The 23151-nt window shown below is 40.7% G+C and overlaps 2 protein-coding genes across 2 annotated transcripts in view; one reads left to right on the plus strand and one right to left on the minus strand.

The window, feature by feature from the left end:
• TRMT9B (tRNA methyltransferase 9B (putative)) overlaps positions 1–5542 on the minus strand; it is a 127250-nt gene extending 121708 nt beyond the window's left edge. Inside the window, exon 1 of the mRNA XM_033060242.2 lies at positions 5513–5542. The gene's annotated coding sequence lies outside the window, so the exon portion shown is untranslated. The remainder of the gene's footprint in view (positions 1–5512) is intronic.
• Positions 5543–5804: 262 nt separating this feature from the next.
• On the plus strand, positions 5805–23012 carry LONRF1 (LON peptidase N-terminal domain and ring finger 1). Its single transcript, XM_033060971.1, has 12 exons — positions 5805–6441; positions 12473–12591; positions 14360–14482; positions 15081–15227; positions 15748–15985; positions 16071–16161; positions 16964–17078; positions 17607–17728; positions 19291–19449; positions 19557–19719; positions 20072–20224; positions 21769–23012. Exons 1-12 carry the CDS (start codon positions 5844–5846, stop codon positions 21925–21927), a joined length of 2187 nt encoding a protein of 728 aa, XP_032916862.1. The 5' UTR covers positions 5805–5843; the 3' UTR covers positions 21928–23012.
• Positions 23013–23151: the final 139 nt, after the last annotated feature.

The raw sequence follows: 23151 nt of genomic DNA on the forward strand, positions 1-23151 counted from the left end.
TACAGCCAGTGTCTCAGATTTCTGAACATCTGACAGTCGGGGCTGTCAGTTCTGTCACATTTGGAAATCTAGTCAGCTCAGTCTCCCCTAGTTATCTCTTTAGATAAAATCTGCTTTAAACTTTCATTCTTTTCACACATTCTACCTTTAACTCCACAGGTCAACCTCCCAGCACCACAGGCAAAGTAGCATTCTGGTAAACAGGAAGGAAGAATGGGGACCAGCATTTCCTGAGTTCTAGGTATCATTACCCCAAATCCAAAATCACCCAGCAGGAGCGAACTCCTCAGGGTTGTCTTGACAAAGTGGGCAGACACCACCAAAACTGTTATTGAACCAAAAATGAGGACAGAGAACCAAAGAATCATTTAGGCTGGAAAAGACTTTTGAGATCAAGTCCAACTGTTAACTCAGCACTACTAAGGCTACCACTAAATCATGTCTCTAACTGGTGCATCTACATGTTGTTTAGATCCCTCCACCACTGCTTGGGGCAGCCTGTTCCAATGCTTGACCACCTTTCAGTGAGGAAAGTTTTCCCTATAGACAATTTTAAACTCCCCTTGGGCAACTTGAGGCCATTTTCTCATCCTATTGCTTGTTTCTTGGAGAAGGGATGGATCCCTACCCACAGAGCATTGATCAAAATGTGAAACCAAACTTGTCCCAGTACTGAGCCCTAGGAAACCCACTAGGGATTGGCTGACAAGTGGATGCCACTGTTTACCACTGCTCTCTGGGTCTGGCCATACAGACAGCTTTTCAGCCAGGAACAGTGCACCTGTCCAAGCCTCAAGCAGCCAGCTCCTCCAGGAGAACACTGTGGGAAACAGTGTCAAAGGCTTTACTAAAGTCTAGGCAGTCTTTCCCTTATCCACTGGCAATTGCCATATTATTATGCTATGAAGCAGAATTCAGATTTCACGCTGAAGGGAAATCCCAACGAGCATTTGACTGTCTGTTAATTAGCAGTTTATTTAGACAGCAAAAAACTGGGTTTGTGCTGCAGAACTCACTGCATTTAACACATTTCATAAAAATGCTAGAATTCTTGCCTTTGCCAAAAGAAAAAAATCGAAAATAAATTTTATTCATTTAAAATTCTGTTCTTTTTGGAAAGACTAGTCTCTGTGATGAATTCTCGTACCCTCAGCTGCTCCTTATAGGACTTTTGCTTCAGATCCTTCACGAGCTCTGTTGTCCTTCTCTGGATTTGCTCCAGCACCTCAATGTCCTTGGAGTGAGAGGCCCAGAACTGGACATAGGACTTGAGGTGTGGCCACAGCAGTGCCAAGCACAGGGGGACAATCACTGTCCTGGTCCTGCTGGCCACTACTGCTGACAGTCTAGCCCTGTTCAGCACACCATAACTAACTTTTTGAGACCAAGCTGCAAATGCAGCTTTCTGACTCCTAAAACTAAAAAAATTACTCAAAACCAACTTCTGCCCACCACAGCATTGCACAAACGAGGATTAGTGTCTGTTTTACTGCAGTGATGCTGAGGATTCTTCCATTTAAAAATCCCTCTGCCAGAACTCTCTCACTAAAGCCCCAAAAGTCTACTAAACAACAATGAAAAACTGAAACTAAACAAATCATAGTTGGTTGTGAGCATTTTTTCTTAATCAGGGCTGAAAGAACTCACATATTATCAGTTAAGGTCTTCAAAAACCATTCAAGAATTTTAAATATGGCTTGATATTTCCTTTTTTGATTGGGTTTTTATTTCCCCTAGAAGAAATGATATTTAAGTATTTATTGGTAGTACAAATTGTTTTCAGGAATATTATGCTTTTTTTTTTTAAGTATGACTTTTTTGCCAAATCTAATCTTTCTCCAATTCATTTTATTTTGCCTTTGCTTACACATACCTTTGCAAAAAATTACAACAGCTGGGTAACATACATCTACCTTCAAAGAAAGGAGGCCAAACAGCCAGAAAGCCATTGTTTCTCTTAGAATACAACTACATCCTCTGAGTTAACTACTTTTTCTTGGGGTATATGCCACGGGCCTGTAAAAGTGGGTCTTGGCTCCAGATTTCCAGTATGAAGGTATTAACTTTTAGGTCCACTGCTTCTTCCCTTAGCCTGGGTTGGTCTTGCTTTACTTTATTTATACTGCTGTTGATTTCTGAAGACCTTGAATCAGAATCATTTACCTGAATTTGCTTAATTTACCTGAAGTGGGGTCAAATATAACTTAAACCACTGTTTTATTGTTATCTTATGTCTAATTGGGTTGCATACACTACTCATACAAGGAATTGCTTGGAAAAACACTTAACCAATACCTTAAAATGTATAAGAAAGGAATTACTCCTACCCCACTGTACTGAAGGCACAGTGCTTTGCAGGTACCTTTCTGAATAACAACCAACTTCATAACTAGCAGTACAATACTGCTCTACAGTAGGAAGGGAAAGGACAGTCCCTGAAGTCTTTCTTAGAACAGCCAACATGAATCGAGCAATGGCAAGACTTTGTTGTTTTAAAATATCACTTACCTGACCCAACGAGCAGGGGGAATAAAAAAAGTATTTTTGAGTATGCTATTTTTTTAATGGAGTGGTAGTAGAACTGTGTGTTATCTAATCTTGAAAATGTCTTTTTTTCCTCTCTTACATAACTATCACATCCTGATGGTAACACAGTGAAAAACTTGAAATTTGAAGGTTTTTTTCTTGTTTAGTTAAATACGCCAAAGGTGGAATAATACACCAAAACTAAGGCTCAAAGAATCAACTGTAGTTAAAAAATATAAAAATGTCAACACTGGGTAATACCATGGTCTAACTAGGTCCAGTATCATTTCCAACAGGGATAAATAACAATGTCTAGAGAATAAGGACAAGGTGGATATATAGTCTAGCTTTCTTGTAACTAATCTCCTAGATGCCAGGCATTTCTACAACTGGTGGGAGCAATACAAAATGCCAGGCTCCCTACCCATCTATTCATCCATCCTACTCCAAATCCCTTGTTTCACTGTTCCAGTTTTGAAGAGAAAAATGATGGGGAAAAACCTCCACTCTTCTGCTCTAAGACACCAATGCTGGCAAAGCCATGAGTATGTTTTGTTCCTTTACACAGAAGATTATGTAAAATAGCTGATTACATTGATTGCACTCATGATTGCTTGAATCACTACTGCATGAACTTTTAGTAGAAACACTAAATGTATGAACTTTTATAGGAATCATTGGAAGTGGCAATGGTGGAAACAGGTTTTCATTTCTACTGTTTTAAATTGTTTCATCAGAGGACTGCATGACTATCCTAATCCCAATCCCCCAAGTCCTTGGGCTTTGTCCTATTTTATTTTTCTTCTGTATTTCCATGAGTTATCTAATCTGAAATGCAAAATAAACTATTGCTCTCTTTAACAGTACAGTAATTTCATGACTATAAGGCGCACCCTTTTGACTAAAATTTTCCCCCGAACCTGGAAGTGCGCTTTATAGTCTGGTGCGCCTTATCTGATGGACAAAGTTCGGAAATTTGCGAACCCGGAAGTGCGAGCTGAGCCGGGAACCGCGGGAGCTGCAGCCGCCAGGCGGGGGAAACCGGGAACCAGCGCGGCCACCGGCCGGGGAGAAGCGGAGGGAAGCAGCACGGTCGCGGGGAAGTGCCAAGAAGCACCCCGGGAAAGCACCAAGAAGCGGCGAAAAAGTGTCACGGGAAAGCGCCAAAAAGCGGCGAGAAAGCACCGCGGGAAAGCACTGAAAAGTGGCAAAAAAGTGCTGCGGAAAAGCGGTGAAAAAGCAGCGAAAAAGCGCCGAAAAAGCGCCGCGGGAAAGCAGCGAAAAGCAGCGAAAAATCGCCGTGAGAAAGCGGCAAAAAGCAGAGCAAAAGCATCGCGGGAAAGCACTAAGAAGCGGCGGAAAAGCACCGTGAAAAAGCGGCGAAAAAGTGCCGCTGGAAAGTGCTGAAAAGGACAAAAAAGCGCCGCAGAAAAGCGGCGAAAAAGTGGCGTGGAAAAGCGGCGAAAAAGCGCCACCGCCACTGGTTGAGGGGAAGCCGGAACGCAGCGCGACCACGCGGTGGGAGCCAGGAGCCATGCCAGCCGGCGCCAGGGGCGAGCGGGAGTGCCGGGGCCCACTGCACAGGGAGGGCACCTGGGGCTGCGTTTAAAGGCTACACCGATCTTTGAAAAATGTTTGCAAATCGAGCACCTGCCAGTAGTTCGCTACTTTCTTGTGCGCCGCGTTGCTCCTCGCTGCAAAAAATAGTGCGCCTTACAGTCCAGTGCACCTTATATGATCTACAAAGTTGCGAAAGTTGCCGACTCCCAGGGGGTGCGCCTTATAGTCCGGTGCACCTTATGTTCGTGAAATTACTGTACTTCTTTCAGAATTTTACTTTTGTCCAAATTAGCTAAGTCAAATACTTTGTGAGGGGTCAACTCACGCTTGACATGTCCACACCAGAATCTATAATCCACTAAAACCATTCACAATAATTCAAAGCAATTTATAACATTCCACCACAACTCAAGTTCACACTACAGATATCTATTTTACTTTGATCCTTAGACTATCATTTCCTAACTCACTCAATTTTTTAATTAATTACTGTAAGAGACTATCTTTCCTATCCATGTTTAAAATATACCCATGGTCCCCTCATGTTTCAATTAGTGTAACAGCTCTTTTCTTTGACTTTAGGAACTTGAAAGACTCTGTAGAGGCAAAGGATGAGTAGCTTAGAGTAGGTGAGGTCAGACAAAACACCTGGATGTCAATTCAGATGTATCTGGTTATTTCCAATCATGCCATCTTAGCCTACAGCTCTCTTAACAACCTTTAGCATCATCCTCCAGCCTCCCATACATGGAATACAGCTGAAGATAAATACAGCTTTGTTCCCTTCCTAATTAATTTTCCTTTCCTATATTAATTTTCCTGATGTGCAAGCTTTGCTTGGAAGGTTTTAAAGGTACTGCTATATTTATCTGAAACGTCCGGATTTATGACAGCCTTCTAATGTTTAAAAAAAAAAAAAAAAGGCACTGTAACAATTATAAATACATAGCAGTTATGCAATAGGCTTCAAGCTTTCATGAGAGGCTGGCATGCACCTGGAAAGCCGGAGCATTTCCCCAGTGTGCCTACCTGAGGCGGAGCAGAGAGGGTGTTCCCCGCAGAGCCGCCGGTGCCGCACGCTGGCGGGGAGCGCGGCGAGCGCGTCCGACCCGTCCTGCCAGGGCTCGGCAGCACAGGGGGGAACAAACCCTAAGGACAAAGAGCTTTTCCTTACCCTTGTAACTTTTATCTTATCGTGTCCTCCATTAAAAGACTAACACAGAAGGAGAAGGGGCCAGCCCAAGCTGCCCAAGACAAGTGCGAGCAGCAGGCGCAGGGAGGGCAGCGGGCACCCGCCGGGTGATGCCTCCGGAGCCGCGGCACCACAGACCCCGGTCCCCGTTCCTGCAGAACCCTCTCCGCGCCCCGACGGCTCTGTCCCTCTATCCCTGCCTCCCCCACAGCCCTGCTAACGCCGGACCCTCACCGCGGCAGCCGCTCCCAGGAGCCAACCCGGAGCCGCAGGGCCGTCCCTCTTCCCCCGGCAGCCACGCCCGGCCCGGCCGGGGAGCTGCCCCCTCCCCGGAGCCGGGCGGGCTGCGGGGGGTTCCGGCACCGCCGCCCCAGAGCACGGGCGTTCCCGGACGGGCCCGCCCCGTCCCCCTCACGTGACCCCGCGCCGTTGGCGGCGCGCGCGTGGAGCGGTGTTTTGTAACCTCCCCCCGCCTCCTCCCGCCCCCCGCCCGCGCCGAGCCCGGAGCCCAGCCCGGCGGCCGGAGCGGGAGCGCCACACCCCCTTCGCCGCAGCCGCGCAGCCGATGGCAGCGTCCTCTCACGCCTCCACCGTGGGCTCGGAGCTGCCGCCGGAGCCGGGCGGCAGCGGGGGCCCTGGCGAGAGGGCGGACGAACAGCGGGAGCTGCTGCTGGCGCGGCTGGTGCCCGCGAGCCGCCTGAAGGAAGCGGTGGGCGCGTCCCTGGCGTCGCTGTGCCTCGGCCCCCTCGGCGGAGCCCAGCGCCTCGGGACCCTCGTGGACTGCTTGGTGCTGAACTACCGCCTGCGGCAGGGGCCCGGCCGGGGCCGGGAGCGCGGGGCCGAGGGGCCACTGCGCTGCTGCGGCTGCGGGAGGTTCCTGGGCGAGCCGGTGACCGTCCCGTGCGGGCACACCTACTGCCGCCGCTGCCTCCGCAGGGAGCTGCGGGCCCGCTGCCGCCGCTGCCGGGACCGGCTGCTGCCGGCGGGGGGCACCAGCCCGGCCGCGGCCCCGCTGCGCACCAGCGTTGTCCTCAACCGGCTGGCGGAGAAGTGGTTCCCGGGCGAGTGCGAGAGGGCGAGGGCCGGGACTCGACTGGAGGAGCTTCTGGCCCAGGGCCGCTTCCGAGAGGCGCTGGGCGCCGTCAACCAGGCTCTGCGAGCAGGTAAGGCAGGGGGCAGCGCTCCCTTGTCCGCCCGTGCCGCCCGCCGGCGCCGCGCGGTCCGCGCCGCTGCCGCCCGTGTCCCGGCGGGACCGGCACCGGCTAGTAGCCCGGGACGGCGGGGGTGTGGTGGGGTACGTGGATGAGCCCTTATCGTGCCCCTCAGTGCGGGACCGTCAGCGATCAACACGGGCCGGTGAAGAGCGTCTGGAGTTTTCTGGAGTTTGAAGGGATTGGAGGAACCTCTCCATTGGGAGAGCGGATTGGAGGGGACGCGCAGCTGGCCGGTCCGTGGTTGTGCGCCCAGCCTGGTAGCGGGGTACACCTGCTTCTGCTCACTCCAGAGCTGTGGGGAGCGCCCCACATGGGCTCCGTCCTGCCTCCCCACAACGCTTCTGTGGGACTTGTTTACAGAGGAGTTTGTGGGCTCTGCTTCGTTTTGTGTTTGGTAATCGCTGCTCGCGGGCAAAGAGAAATTCCGTTGATGTATTTAACCTTGTTTCCTGAGAGAGAGAGACCTATTTTCAGTCGTAAGTGTCACCAAGACAATTCCCAGCAGGCCGGGCCCAGTTGCATAAGCAGACAGGCACGGAGGGGGACAGGTTGTGTAATGGCAGTGACATCATAGGTGGGTGTGGTTGGAGTTTTATATAGTGTAGAAGAGGGTGCAAAGAAGGGAGGTAGAGGCACGCTTTTAGGCTGTCCTGTATCCGTCGAGATAGATGTGTCTGGCTGGTACCATGGACTCTTAAGATACACTCAATATTTCGAAGTTTACTCTTTGTAGAGATAGTCAAATTTGTGTGGTTGATACACCTAGGTGGATCCAGCGAGAGATTCCTTTGTTGCTTTAATTTGACTATGGATTTTAACGCCTGGTGACATGGGAGGTTCTGTTATGAATTATACCAGGATTTTTTTTTTTGGTCAATAATACAGAAATTAATATTTTTACAGATTGAGTGTATTACGTTTATACGGTTGTCTACAATGGAGGAAAAAACCGAAAGCTTGCATAAGTCTAATCCTTCCAATCTGGGGAGATACATTAGGTCTAATTCCAGAATAAACTGTTCTCAACGTAGGTGGGATTAAGTCGAAGATCTATTTTATATGCTTTTTGGCAACCTAATTTTAAGGGGTTCAGTTTTGGCTATCAATTCTGCTTTATTTGCTGGGGTGTTTCCCAAGTGTAGGATGCAGGATGGATTTTAAATCTTGAAACTATAAGAAGCAGACTTCTTCCTGAAGTACATCACTGACTCATACAGGTCACAAAGAAATCTCAGCAGTTTTCAGGGTAAAACTGATGAATCCAGTACTGATCACATATGTTTACAGGGCTCCTGTTTCATGTTTCAAGACTGCTTTGAAAGAATAAAAGAGTAAAGTAATTATACTGTTTTTATTAGCCTTTCTTTTATGGATTTAGGAATATTACTAAGATACTTATGGGGGAAGAATTTAGATTCTTTTTTAAGTAAATCTACATCTTCCAGTTTGGCTTCAAAATGGGTTTAAAATCTGAGTATACTTACCAGCTGTGATGCTCATTCAAAATTTTATTATTTAAATTCAGTACATGTGTTAGAATTAAGTACTAGGAGTTCAGTTTAAGGTCCATTGTACGATTCTTTCCTGTGTCTCCAATTCTGAGAATTATCAACATTCCACATATTCTGGAAAAGGTACTGAAGAACTTTGTGAGTCAGAGTGCAGATGTGCATCAAATGTGAATTTAGACCTGTGAGTTCACAACTACAAATTGAAGGTGATTCCAGGCCAATAGATAAATTAATGGCGGCTGGTGTACTTTCCATATTCCTTCAGACCATGAATTTTGAAGAAACTTAGAGATGGAAAAGATGTAGCATGAAAAAGGCTAAATGTTTAAATTATTAATGTTTAAAATAATTAATGTTCTGTTTCAGTTTTTCCTTACTGCTGCTTCATCTCTTTTTAATTCACATAGTTAAAAAGTTGTGATAAACATAAATCTGATGTCCTAAATAAGGTATTGATGCTAAACCTCTACTCAAATGGCATCTTTTCATAACTTTCTTCCTTTCTGAAACATTTCAGTCGTATTTACCATTGTGCAAAAGTGACTTTAAAAACCATAAGGAGTGTTAACATTCATATAGATAGTATATTCCTTGCAGGAGGTGAAATGAAATAGCTTAGTTAAAGGAGATTTCTTGAATTAAAATACAAGTACAGCTTGCCTTTGATCACACCACCGATGGGTGGAATTTGGTCTGAATCTCATTCATTCCTGCTGGAGTGGATGTCAGGAGATCTGTTGAGCAATCAGTCTCCTGTTTAAGCAGAGCAAATACTGTGATCAGACCAGTTTGCTTAAGGTTTTGTACAGCTGGATCATGAAAACCTACAGGCTGACGATTCCACAGTCTCTCTGAGCAACCTGCTCAAAGGTTAATTATCCTCGTAGTGAAACATCTTTTCTTTATTCCAAGTCTTAACTGCCATTGTTTTGGTTTGTAACCATTGTCTCTTGTTTTTTCACTGCATACTTCAGTACAGTCTTCCAGGTAACCAACTTTTGGATTTTGAAAAGTTGTTGTATTCCTCCAGTGCCTTCAGGAATTATTTTCTGCTGAACAAGTCCTGTTCTTTTGGCACTTTAAGGGTTGTGTGTTCCAACTCTTACTAGGGTGGCCTTCTAATACTGTGTTAATAAATACAGTAATAATAAACACTATGTTTCTGCATAGTGTTTTTGATGTGCATGTCTTTTATTTTGAAGATTTTGCTGTATTAAGAACCATATAAAAAGCATGCAGAATCAGATGAGAAGTGGTCCGTTTATTGGTATGTTTATACTTACAGTAAGAGCAGATGCTTTGGAAGTAATATAAAACTCAAGGATGCATATTGAATGTGTTTTTGTGTGTGCACCTTTGTATACTTTCTTATTAATGTAATAGTAACAACTGATACAGCTCTACACTGTAACCACTTGATGTGTTTTTTGTTAAAATCATTTGTCTTTGGGATGCTAGAAGTGAGTGATTTCTGTATTTACAATATATTTGGTCACTGAAATTCAAAGTTCAAGAACTAATTATGTTTCTGCTCTCTTTGATCCAAAGATTCAGAATGAGCTTACATCGTCTCTTTAGCTGAAAAACATTAAAATATATGCTGAAACATTGCAAAGTTGTTTTTTCGTTGTAACAAAGCCTAGAAATTAAATTGTGGTTAAAAATTGGATATATAAATTTAGATAGAAACAGAGAATTGTTCAGGTTGGAAAAAACCTCTCAGATCATTAAGTCCAACTGTTAATTCAGCACTGCTGAGTCTACCGCTAGACCATGTCCCCAAGTGCCATATTTACATATCTTTTACATCCTTCCAGGGATGGTGTCTCCACCACTCCTGTGGGCAGTCTGTTCCCATGCTTGACAACGCTTTTAGTAAAAAATACTCCCTGATACCCATATAAACCTCCCTTGCCACCATTTCCTCTTATTATGTTGCTTGTTACCTGGGAGAAGAGACAGCCAACCCCTGCCTGTCTGCAGTTTCCTTTCAAGTGGTTGTGAAGGTCCCACCGGAGACCTCTTTACTCCAGGCTAAACTCAATCTTTTTTCATCAGACTTGTGCTCCAGAGCCTTCACCAGCTCCATTGCTCTTCCTTGGACTCACTCCAGCACTTCTGTGTCCTTCTTGTAGTGAGACAGAACTGGACACAGGATTCGAGGCATGGCCTCCCCAGTGCTGAGCACAGGGGCATGATTGCTGTCCTGATCCTGCTGGCCACACTAATCCTTATACAGGACACGATGTCTTTGGTTTTCTTCGCCACCAGGTCACACACTGGTTCATGTTCAGTGCTGTCAACCAGCACTCGCAGATCCTTTACCATTGCGTAGGTTTCCAGTCACTTTTACCCCAGGGTATAGCACTGCATGGGCTTGTTGAGACCAAAGTGCAGGACCCGGCACTTGGGCTTGTTGAACCTCATAGCAATAGCCTTGGCCATCAATCCAGCTAGTCCAGATCCCCCTGCAGAGGCTTCCTTCCCTCCAGCAGATCAACACTCCCACCCAACCTGTGTCATTTGTGAACTTTTGCTGCACTTGATGCCCTTTTCCAGATCGTGGATGAAGATATTAAAAGGGCTGGCCCCAATACTAAGCCTTGAGGAACACTACTAGTTATCATCTACCTTTGGTCCTCTCAATATTCAGACCCAGTTTGTCATATCTATTGTTCAGTCAGTGACAATGTTTGTATGTTCAGCAGCATTAGAATCTCAGCTAAATTCTTTGTTTTGTACTAGTTCAGTTGGAATCCTGCATTTCTCTTGGGGAAAAAGTGGATAAAATGTCCACCTGCTGTAGACTAGAACTCACATTTTTATCTTAAAGCTACCCCTCATTTTCCCCCTAGGAAATGTTCCTCGGGTCATTTTTTGCGCTTGAAAGTCTGAAACAGATGAGCTTCCTCTGATTCTGTGCAAATAGGCAGCTTATCAGAGAACAAAGACCTGCACTTACTGCTGCTGCTGAACAAAGGAGTTCGATTTGCTGCTAACTCTGTTGGACACCAAAGAGTCAAATGCAACATGAAAAACTATCTGAAGGATTTTATCTGAGCTCTCACCTTGCTAGGCTATAGCAGTCACAAAACACAACCACGGGAAATCAGGCTTCAGAGTTGTTCTGCATGCAGAATTAGTGCTTCACTCAGACAAAGAGTTTCCCAGACTTCGGTTAAAATAAACATTTTGTTATGTCGGATGTGAAAATGAAACAAACCAGCTTTGGCAATATTTATGTTTGAGGGGAAACTGTTAACTCAAAAGAAAGAGAAATCAGGAAAACACTCTCGTTTCAGCTAAATGAATTAATCTCTGATTTTTCTTAACCCTTTCTTTTCCAGTAAGATATTTTTACATGTAGCATTGTGAGTTTAAATATAAAGCAATGTGTTGCCATCTATAGGAACAGTGGCCAGGATGCCTTCTAACTAGAACAGGCTAATGTTGGAAATTCATGAGACTTTATAGTAGACAGTTAGAATAAACCAAGAGCATTAAATTGAAATTATAGCCTCCAAGAAAACTTTTTTTGAAAGAAACTTAAAGAACTATTTGATTTTAGTATTGTTTACAGTAGACCAACCTTTGACTAGTTTATTTCATTCAGTGAAAACCAGATCTATTTTTAAGAACAGTTAAGATCAAAACAGTGTTCTGGCATTTTTTCCAAGCAGCAACTGCAATTAGTTGTGTTACAAAACCATAGTTTTAGTGGCAAGGAGATGGATGTCCTTCCCATTTAGAGATTGCTTTACTGAAAGTGCAAAATGCTGTATGTTGGACATGGGAACTTGTCCATACTGAACACATTTTACTTTTTTCCCACTCTAGAAGTTCTACTACTGCAGCTCCTTACATCAGGGCTGCCAGCTGGTGCTAAAGGCTTTCAGGATTTGGCTATCTCTTTCTATCACATAATGATAGTAAAGCCTGGTTCTGGTATACCTCTGAGACAGAAGCCACTGTGAAAGTGGCATCTCCAGCCATAGTCAGAAGGGGTTGGGCACTATAAAAACAAATTGCAGTCTGCAGAAAAACTTGGGTATTTGAAAGCAAACTTTCTAATAATTAGATTTCTAATACAAGTGGGGTGAATTCCCAGGTTTGTGTGGCTTTGATTGGATATACTGTAAAGACAGTTTACTTAGTCCTCAATTTTTGTTGTCCCAGCAGGGCTGAGCAGTGCTTTGTGAGCCTCTGTGTTCAGTACTTGAAAATAAATATTCTTGTTGCTGCAAGATACATTTGGGTCCAAAATTGGTTCCTTAGCTTACAAGACATGAACCAGGAATTACTGCTACTTTTGTTATCCGAACACTAGGGAGTAAGGAAGAAGGTACTCTGCTAATTTTGGAAGTATTGTACAAAAAATTGTAATTTCGACATATCATTGTGAAAGCAAATCTAATTAAAAATTATAAAATTCTGATTTTTAGAAGATTTTACCTAATTTCTGTCTGCAGATTCCAGTGACTTGATGCTAAGAATTTACAGAGCTGAGTCAAATGTTGGCCTCCAAGAATATAAAACAGCCATAGAAGATCTAAATTTTGTTATTTCAAAAATGCCAAATTGGCCAGAGGTAAGTTGGTATGAACTCATCATTTTTCAATACTGTGTTTGTAGAATTAATAAATTCCAAATTATACTTGCATCAATTAAAAAACTTAAGTCAGCTACTTTTTTTGTCTCTTAAGATATGCAAAATGCTGAAAGTCATCTTTAAAATGGGTAACTCGTGTGAGACAGGCTCCTGATGAGTATGGCAGGTTAGGGGTGGCTGAGAAATAGACTGAGAGTTGGAATAGTTCACAGTGATGTAACCTGTAACAGCTTGGGGTTTGGGGCTTGCTTTATTTAGTTGTTAATTTTTGTTAACAGAGGGACACTTTGTTGTTTTAGCTTGGAAAGTTTATCTTCAAAAAGCTCAAATAAACTCAGTGGGAACCAAGCTTTGTAAATAGTACAAACAGCTGGGGTGTCTGTGGTCTTCAGAATGCATGTTGTCACACTGTCTAAACTCTGAACACTGCAGGAGCAGCAAGGTCGTGCCACACAAGGGGAGACAACTGCAGCTGTCCTGGTTTTCCCTGTGTTCAGCAGTTATGTAGCTACTACTAATTCACAAAGCCTCCTGCTTTTCACCTCTCAGTGTTGGTAGTACTGTCTACTTTTTTCTGTATGTTTGGAAAGAGCCATCACATCACTTAACTGAGCTTGATTTCATGGATGGATTCCTGTAACAATCCTTACCTCTGTAGGAAAATAAACTGTAAGAGGAGGACTAGCAAACTTTCCTTCTTCAGAATTCATCTTAAAAGAAACTGCCCAAATCCATCGAAGAGGATGCATGTCCTCATCTGACAATCTTGTTGGACAGATGTTACTGCTCGTACTGTCAGTCTGTAAAAACTGCATTCTGGGCTTTGGTAGAGTCTTTTTTTGGGTTTTTTTTTTGGTTGGTTGGTTGGTTGGGGGTTTTTTGATTTGTATTTTTTGTTGGTTTGTTTTGTTTGTTAGTTTTTTAAGTTTAGTTTCTGGCCCATTACCCAAATTCCTATATATTAATAGATATTGTTGTTTTAAATTTTTTTTTGGTAACTGTTGGTTTTATCTAACTTTAACTATTTATGTTACTGTCAGTGCAACTTTTAAAAGTTAAGTTCTTATTCTAATTTCATCTACTTTTGAGTAAGTTCAACAAAATCTGGTAGTCTTTCCTCCCTCTTTTTTTTCTTTCAAGGGGAAACAATACACAGTTGTTTTTGGTTTTTTTCCTAGCTGGTGTCCAGTGTTCTAGCATAGAATATAGTTGAAAGAAGCAATTAATTCTGAGAGTGCATTGTTTTGTTCTAAGAACATAGGTTGAGATGCATGTAACGAATGAACAGTTGTGTGGATTGTTTTATTTGTATTTATTCTTCTGAAGGCTGGAACCATAAGACTTTTATTGAAAGAGAGGGCAAAAAAAGTGTCCTGTAAGCTGTTATGTGAGTTATGTAATAATTTGCATTTCCTGTCCCTCTTTTTCCTCTCCAAAGGCTCACAGAATGGGGAGATTAAGGGCTATGAATTCAGCACTAGTGAGGTTTTTTACCCTTTATATAAAAGACAGTTTAACTGGAAGAAAACTCACACCAGCCTATCCCATGACTCTTTTCAAACACTGTAGTGGATGTGTGTTAGACAAGGGATATGGATCACAGACGCTGTGCACAGTTCAAATGTGTTAAAACTGCATTCTTTCTGTCATGACTGGTTCTAATTCTAACACTGTTGCAATGCCTGTAAGATCAATATTGCAGTTCTCCCTATTCTCTACAAATGTCTTTGTGGTATCTGTTTCTCAGGTCTACTTCCAGAAAGGAAAAGTGCTGCAAGACTCTGGCTTTGTTGGTGATGCCTTACAACTGTTTCTACAGTGCTTAGCTCTTGATGAGGACTTTCTTCCAGCCAAGCTAGAAGTAGAAAAGGTAATTTGTGATACTGAAATCCCATCGCTGACTTGATGCCTTTATGAAACTCCAATTATGGTAGACTTGGAGCGTCTAAAATCTTCATTACATACAGTAAATTTTCAGGTGGCAGATTCCTTTTAAGATATTTCTTAAATCATAATGTGTTGAAGAGTTAGTCCCAATGTACACATTTTACATGCATGTTGAAAAGTACATGTGCATTTGAAGTAACTAAATGAATAAGTAGGGAACTGAAAAGCAGGAAATAGGTAACATTTTCCAAGTTGAAACACTCTATGCCCAGACCATGTCATTTTTCTCTGTGATAATAAAAATTTATGTTGAAAAGCTGCACAATACTGAATTGATAATGTCTAACTCTGTTTGACTTGTAGTAGAAAAGATTTCTAGGTAAATTTCTTTTTTTAGCAATGTAAGTATGTAGGTTTCTGTTTGTTCTCAACTCTGCCGTCACAGTTACTGCTTGAGGAAAGATCTGTTCCTGAAAATAACTTCATGTAGATTACCTTCTTAGTTTTTGTTATGTAAATTTATAACAAAGGTATGTTTGGACTCTTTTTCATTGTTATTAACATTGAGCTGTTTTTTCTAGATATTGTGTGATGTTTTGTCACCAGAGAAGTTAGGTGAGAGTCTGAAGGAATCTGCTTGGAATTCACCCCATATTAGAAATAAGCCTTTTATACTTGGTTCTGAAGTGAGTGCGTCTTACTGCAACTTACAGCTTTGTCCTCTGCAGGTAATAAAAACTCTACAGTAACTTCTGTCTTTCACTGATGTGTATACATCAGATGTATTGATAACCTGATTTGTCACACTTTGCAGCATAAATACTGATTTTAAGTAATTGACTAAATTGGATGAAAAGAAGCGTGGTTTGGGAATAATTTATTTTCATTTGGAGTGTTAAGATTACTCATTCTAGTTCACTGGAATGAGTAATAAATACAGTATTAGAAGGTACTAAACTTTCATATTGGGGACTTAAAAATAAAAAGAAATACTATTTTCTTTTTTTTTTCTTTTTGAGGCAGATAAAATGCAATTTTTGTTTTGTTTGAAGTGGATGAAGATTTTTGAATTGTTAATGCTAAGCAAATTTGGGTAGTGTCTTGGCTTAGAAATTTTTCTAGTTAACTGATGGGTACCCATTAACTGTGGGTATCAGTTTGGCTGATATATATCTTTGCAAAGTCACATCTCACATACTTAGATTTGTGTTACTTTTAGAATACAACTGATTCATCTTACTGTTACAGAATTTAGGAGGATCAGATATACTGGAGCCTGTGAGTGGAAGCTTAAATCGTGCACAGTCTGCCCATGCTCTTAACTCAACAAAAGACCTTGCCAAGGAAGATGGCTTAAAGAGAGTGTCTTCTGAACCCCTTCTCTCTGGCCAAGGAAAAGGTGCTTTGTTAAAAAGAAAGCTTTCCTTTTCAGAACAGGATGCAGTTGTATGTGAAGATGGAAAAAACAAACACAAAAAGCAAGGAGGTAAACAGTCACTTACTATGAAATTTAAAGTATTTACTGTCTTGTGCCTGTATTTAAAGAAGTATCTTGTCCTGCTTTTCCTTAGAAAGTGCAAAAAGGGACATGACGCTGGCTTGTGGAACAATCCCAGGCGACTTGATTGATGTATCAGATTTTGAGTGCTCTCTATGTATGAGGTAAGATTTTGTTCCTGATTCGATATTTGTTACAGATGCTTGACTGCGTATCCGTTACATGTACAGTATTGCAGCTTTTTGCTATCCCTACATTTAAATGTGTATTTAAATGACACTTGCCACAATGCTATATGCTGTAGGACTATTTTAATCAAGTTGCCCTTTCAGGTAAACTTGGCAGTGTTAACTGGTAACCATCAAAGGACAGGATCCTTTGTGATTAAATGTTAGGGGTTCTTCAGTCAGTAAAACTTACTTTGGGAAGGTTAATGCTTAGAAACATAGTCTGTGAACCTTGTATTTGTCTGGGAGGCATAGATCCTTCAGCATGTTAGTCTTCTTAAATGTAGCTGATGTTGTATTTGAAAACTCTTACTGAATAATTTTGATTTTCAGAATAAGTACTGTAAAACATTCAGTGTATACTCAACTACCAATAGTTACGTTATTAGTATGTAATACTGCTGTTAAAACAACCCAGTTTCTCAAAGAATCACCTAATTTTGTGTATTCTGAATCTCTGTGTAGGCAGACCAAAATCTTTGTATATTGGGGTAAATGTTCAGTTACCTAGAGTTTTGGAATATGTTCAGCTTCATCAGAAAACAAAATAGTGAGTGTTGCAGTAAATGGAAACAAACTGCAGTATAGAGGAAAAAGTAGACTAAGGAGACTTGGGACTAATTGCTTCTTTACTTTGTTGTAGTATAACTAGTCTGAAAAATTCAAGAGATTAATCACTGACATTTTTAGAAAATCACACACTGACCATGACATCTAACTTCTAATAATTTTGTTTCAGGCTATTCTTTGAGCCAGTAACAACCCCTTGTGGACATACTTTTTGCAAAGGTTGTTTGGAACGGTGTTTAGATCATGCTCCACAGTGTCCACTCTGTAAGGAGAGCTTGAAAGAGGTATTGTTCCTCAGTAAAGTTTCCAAATACAAATACTATATAATTTTAAAGGCTGTTTTACTTGAACCCAACAATTTGGATTTGCTTAGGCTATGGATTACTGCTAGAATGGAAAAGGGTCTCAGGGTCTTAGAGGCTTTATGTTTCTGTGACAGTTAACTTTAGTGGTGTAATTAAATCCTGCATATTTGTAAACTTTGGTAACTATTCAGTTAAACCTCTCTGTGATTTTTATACACTTTTCTTATTTGTATGGCTGTCTATCCTGGGAAATCAGTTCTGTCTCTGATAAGCATAGAAATACAGAGTTAGACATTCAACATGTCAGATATTAAGAACTTACACAGAGAATTTAATTTTCAAATATTAGAGTGTCATTAGGTTTTAATTATGAAGCATAAAAACTTCAGAGCTGTATGTTTTCATGAGTTTTGTTACATTTCATAGCTCATATTTTTATAAAAAAGCTGCATTTTCTCAAGCCTTTTGTTAAGATACATGAAAAGATTTTTTTTTAATTACTTACAGTACCTTGCAAGCAGAAAATACAGTATAACAGAACTGCTGGAGGAATTAATAATGAAATATTTGTCTGATGAACTATTTGAGAGAAAAAGAATTCATGCTGAAGAAACGGCAGAACACTCCAAGTAAGCTTCCTGTCTTGAAAAACTTGAGAAATTAGTACAGAAATCCTTTTTAGAAATGTTTTATTATTTTTATAGTCATTAATTGTGGTATATTATGGGTGCAGGAAGGAGTATGAAGTTTGTCTGGGTTCCTCTGGATATCATCCCATACCTCAGTTGTGTCAACCGCACCGCTCAGCGTGGGGTCGTCAGCAGATTTGCTGAGGGTGCAGTCGATGCCTTTGTCTATGTCATTGATGAAGACATTAAACAGTCCTGGTCCCAGTATGGACCCCTGAGGGACACAGCTAGTCACTGGGACTCTGATTAATCTCTACTCTCTGGGTGCAACCATCCAACCCTTTGTTATCCATCCAACAGCCCACCCATCAAATCCATCTCTCTCCAATTTGGATAGAACATTGACGGGGGAACTCTTTACAGAATTGCAGATAAAATGACATCTGTAGCCCTTACCTTCATGGGGAGGTCCATCATAGAAGGTCATGAGGTTGGTCAGGCCAGGTTGGATGAGGCTCTGAGTAACCTGATGTAGTGGAAGGTGTCCCTGCCCATGGCAGAAGGGCTGGAACTAGAGGATCTTCAAGGTCCCCTCCAGCCTAGACTGTTCTGTGGTTCTATGAAACACTTTTCCTCTTCCATTCCTCTTTCTGCATGCACTGTCAGGGAACTTTAGTTTTAGTTTTGCTGCTGTTATTGAAATTGTCTTCAGTTGACTGCAGAGTCTCAGAGACTTGAATTTCTTGCAAAGCAATTAATGATAGACATTGATCATATACAGATAGATGTGGTCAAAAAAATTGTTGGGATTTTTTGTAAACGTGTTACTCTCAGAGTTCTTCAAATATATAGAGCATCATGTATTATAGATATGAATGCTGGAAAACTATTTAAAACTACAGCTCATGCAACTTATTTAACAGAATCTATCCAATAGAATTATGTTTTATGACCTGAAAAGCATTAAAATTAAATATCTAGTAATGTTTTAATGATAACTCAATTGTTTCTATGATCAACTATACATACTTGCTAAAATAGGATTAAAAAAACCTTTGTTTTTCAGTTACACCTGCTGAAGCATATTGCAAGGTGCAAATTACACACTGGGTAGCGTCCTGTGATCTGGAGTCTCTCCTTGAGAATAATCTAAATGGTGACCTAGCTACTATGTAGTTACTGCTACATCTTTTTACTTACAGGAGAACTCTGTCTCTGAGGGCTTAATTGCTTTTATAGTGCAAACTACAGCAAAAATGAAGAAGTAGCTGACACCCACATCCCCAAAACTAGGGTCCTTCATTCACTAAGATGCTCCCTACCTAGATAGCAGTGAATCCTCCTGTCTAGTGTGTATGCAAATCAGTGCATAGGTATTCAGCCACGCTGTTACCAGAATGTGGGTTTATCATTCAGGAAAGTTTCTATGATATATTTTGGCTTTCAAAGGAGTGCTTTATGACCTCAAACATAGCAGATGTAGTGAAAAAAAATCTATTGTCTTGGCCTAGCTCAATGTTTAGATTTTGAAGGCATATATTTCTTTTTGTGTTCTCTTGAAGCTTGACCAAGAATGTTCCAATGTTTGTTTGCACTATGGCATATCCTACTGTGCCTTGCCCTCTACATGTATTTGAGCCAAGATACCGACTCATGATTCGCAGGAGTATGGAAACTGGAACTAAACAGTTTGGGATGTGCATAAGTGATTCTCAGAATGGGTAGGTTTGCATCCTAATTCTAAGTTTCCATCTCTTTTGTCATTTTAATTACAAAAAGCATCTTTTCAGAAGTGTATAATTGCATTACTGACAAGGTCTCTTTTTAGTTTTGCAGATTATGGTTGCATGCTGCAAATTAGGAATGTTCATTTTCTACCTGATGGACGGTCTGTTGTTGATACAATTGGTGGAAAGAGATTTAGAGTTTTACGGAGAGGGATGAAAGATGGCTATTGCACTGCAGACATTGAATATTTGGAAGATATTAAGGTATCCAGAATGCTGTCTAAATACTTGCTAGTATTAACATATCAATATTTTTGCTTAATTTGTTCTTGAAAGTTCACTTTCAAATTTTTAGGTCCCTAGAAGCTAGCTTGATTTTTTTATTACTATAAAACAAATAAGAAAACAACAGTTTTAGTTTCAACAATAGTTTGAAGTTGTAACTTCAAAAAATCACAATAATACTTTACCATTCAGTCATTAGCAGTCAAGGTTACAGAGAACACAAGGAATGTATCTATATATAGTTGTAATTGAGTGGTTTTTGATTTTAGTTTAAACCTCGTAATTGTTTCTTTATCACTAATCATAACTTTTTCATGACTTTCTCATACAGGTTGCTGATGAAGAAGAACTAAAGAAATTGAGAGAGCTTCACAATTTCGTTTACAATCAGGCCTGCAGTTGGTTCCAAAACTTAAGGAACAAATTTCGCACTCAAATTCTTCAACACTTCGGACCAATGCCTGACAGGGAGGAAAATATACAGGTGAGACATCATTTAATATTCATTATTAGATGTTTATTTCTAAAAATAAAAACCCTATTACCAACTGCTAAATAGTAAAAGAAAAACACCCACTTTTTTTCTCCAGCTTCAAAGACAATAAGTCTTGCACCTTGTTTCTCTTACAATGAGCAACAATAAGCAATTCTGTCACTGGTCAGCAGTTTCTCCAGGAAAGGATGATATGCTGAGGTGGAAATAAAACTCATAAACTGAAAACACTCTAAGTTCCAGTAACAGTTAAACTGTTAGTTTATATAAAGCTGTTAGAATTCAAAGTGAAAAAAGCTCTCTGTTTTCTCCCTGGGAAAGTAAAGAAACTGAATCTGCCACGTGCAGGCAGTTTCATTTGGCAAAGAGGTCATCACAAATAACACTTTGCTCTTTTCTGAGCTAATGCCATAAACTGCTGCAGCTGCCAGCATTTGACAAATGTTTCTTAAGAAACTAGCTGCAGCCGTCTGTTTTGATGGTTATTATAAACAATTAATGAGGGAGTGGAGGCTGTAGAAAAGTAACGTTTAAAAATACGTAAGATTTGGTTTACAAAGCAGAGTTTTATGTGAATTGGGATCTTAGGGGAGCTTGTCCCTCCCCCATCTGCTACATACTTCTGTGAAACTATTAACCTATCTGGAGGGACTGTAGATGCTGTAGAGGCTAGTACCTGAAGTCAGAAGTGATTTTAGAACAATTTTATAAATAAATAAATAGATTTCTAATAATAAAAAATAGATTTAAAACGGCGTACTATGAAAGAGGAATAGTGGTGTGCAAAACCAGAATAATTAGCAGGGTAGGAATACTGTGGGTATGTACCTGAGATTTATAATAGAAAACAAATGTGTCAACTGTGTGGTAACAGCTTCAAGTGAGGAAATGTTATCCTGGAGTGTACCACTACCGATAATAATTTTTTAAATCATTTGAGGTACTTAATATTCTTTGCAGTGGTAGGACCTCTACTGAGGAGTATTAAGTCCAGTTCAAGGCCTGACACCTAATGGTTGCTGTTGGTAATTAAAGCACAGGAAAAAGTTAGAGTTTTAACTGCTTAGAAAAAACTTACTGAATAGTCCTGCTCTGTCTAGAAGGCAATGAGAAGGGGAGTGGAATTGGGACGTGACAGGGAATTCCATCAAATAAAGGTAATTATAAGGAAAACATTAGGCTTCAAGAATATTCAAGCCTTAAGAACAGCATGACAAGTATTAGATTTAATTTTTGTTGGGGAGGTTTGTCATTGGGTGACTGTCCTGTGCTTAGCCATCTTTTCCCAAGCAACCTCTGAACTTCATATGTTGTCTTTAAAAAATTGCTTTATAAAGCTTAGTTTAAGTGTACTTTGTTTGACTTCTCCATTGAATAGAGATCTTTTCAGCACTCTTCTAATCTCATGGATCTGGAATTCTCTAGTTGGTATCAAACTTTAAAGTAGTCTTGGTCATTGATGACTTTTGATGTCTTCATGGTAGTCAACTGTATGACATTGGTTATTGGTAACCAGCTCATGTTTTTATTTCTAGGCAATGCCCAATGGTCCTGCTTGGTGTTGGTGGCTTCTAGCTGTTCTCCCAGTAGACCCCAGATACCAACTGTCAGTTCTCTCCATGATGTCTTTAAAAGACCGTCTGATAAAGATCCAACATATACTCACCTATTTTTCTAGAGACCAGTCCAAGTGACTAACCGCCTGGGTCTTCCTGAAAAGTTACTCTCTTCTGGTTGTAGTAGCAGCTGGAATTTTTGCTGCCTTTGCACATCTAGCACTGGTTTGAGAAGTGTAATGGAACTGTTTTTTCTCTCCACCCTCCTGGCTTCCTGAACCGCATGGTTCATTGGAGGCACACTTTCTTCAGCTATGAGAGAAGACCACTGACAGTTGCACAAAGTCAATCCAGCTAGATATGTTTTTCATGTTACCTACATAAAAATTTGCACTACGTAGAAAAGAACTTTTTGAGACTTGATCATTTTAGCAATTGACTTTTCTAAGCTGTGCAAGTGCAGGACTTAAGGCTGACAGTCCAAGTTTACAACATTGAGGAGGTAATAAAGGTTTTGCAAATGTTTGCCTCAAACAACTGTTTTTTTGCTGTTTGCACAAATATTTGAAATATAGTATTGAATGTCACAGTTGGATATTCCTACTCTTGTTTAACTATCTTGACCATGAATATGGCAGAGATTTTTTTAAGCTATCATGTAAATGTATGCATCACAAAACAGGTGACATGAACTGTATGCTGAACTGAGAGCCAACTTTAAGGAACAAATGCAGAAAAAAATGGTACTTCTGTCTAAAAATACTTAAACTGTGAATATGGTTTACATACCTAGGCCTGTACATTTTAAAGAGGAAACTGAATTCTAAATGCTAGTACCAGTTACATTTCTACTGGGCTTTTCAGGCTGTTCTTCCAGAGCACACACTTAGTTTATAGAGCTTAGAAGAAGAGATCTTAGAGTGTGCGTGCGTGTGTCTATCAGGGATTGTGCATCCAGGATTCAAAAGCTTAAAGTTTTATTTGAACTTTTTAAGTTGGTGCAAATGTGAGTTCTATGCCTTATTAATATAAATAGTAGAGCACACTGCAGTGGCAAGGTTAGCATCATGCTGCCAATAGGTACTTTTTGTAATTAAAGGTTTGCATATTTGTGAATATGTCTGATATTGGCTTTCTTGTATGTAAATCATTTGTAAAATATTTCTTAAATCTTGCTTTTGCTAATATATTTAATTTTCAATAAAAGCTAAAAGTTTGTAATATTTTTAACTTTTCAGAAACTTAAAATCACTTTCCTTTTCCATATGCTTCTATTCTGGGATATTAAATAAACCCAGAAGCTGCTGTTTAACCTACATTAAGGTTGTGAGCACTTCATGACATAACTGGTATGTTCATAAT

The sequence above is a fragment of the Catharus ustulatus genome, chromosome 5 (genome assembly GCF_009819885.2).
Source record: "Catharus ustulatus isolate bCatUst1 chromosome 5, bCatUst1.pri.v2, whole genome shotgun sequence".
NCBI classification, from domain to species: domain Eukaryota; kingdom Metazoa; phylum Chordata; class Aves; order Passeriformes; family Turdidae; genus Catharus; species Catharus ustulatus.

Coding starts and splice junctions, on each gene's coding strand:
- LONRF1 (XM_033060971.1), top strand. CDS start 5,844: ATGGCAGCGTCCTCTCACGCCTCCACCGTGGGCTCGGAGCTGCCGCCG. Junction 6,442..12,472: donor CAACCAGGCTCTGCGAGCAG/GTAAGGCAGGGG, acceptor TTCTGTCTGCAG/ATTCCAGTGACTTGATGCTA. Junction 20,225..21,768: donor ACAGGGAGGAAAATATACAG/GTGAGACATCAT, acceptor TTTTATTTCTAG/GCAATGCCCAATGGTCCTGC.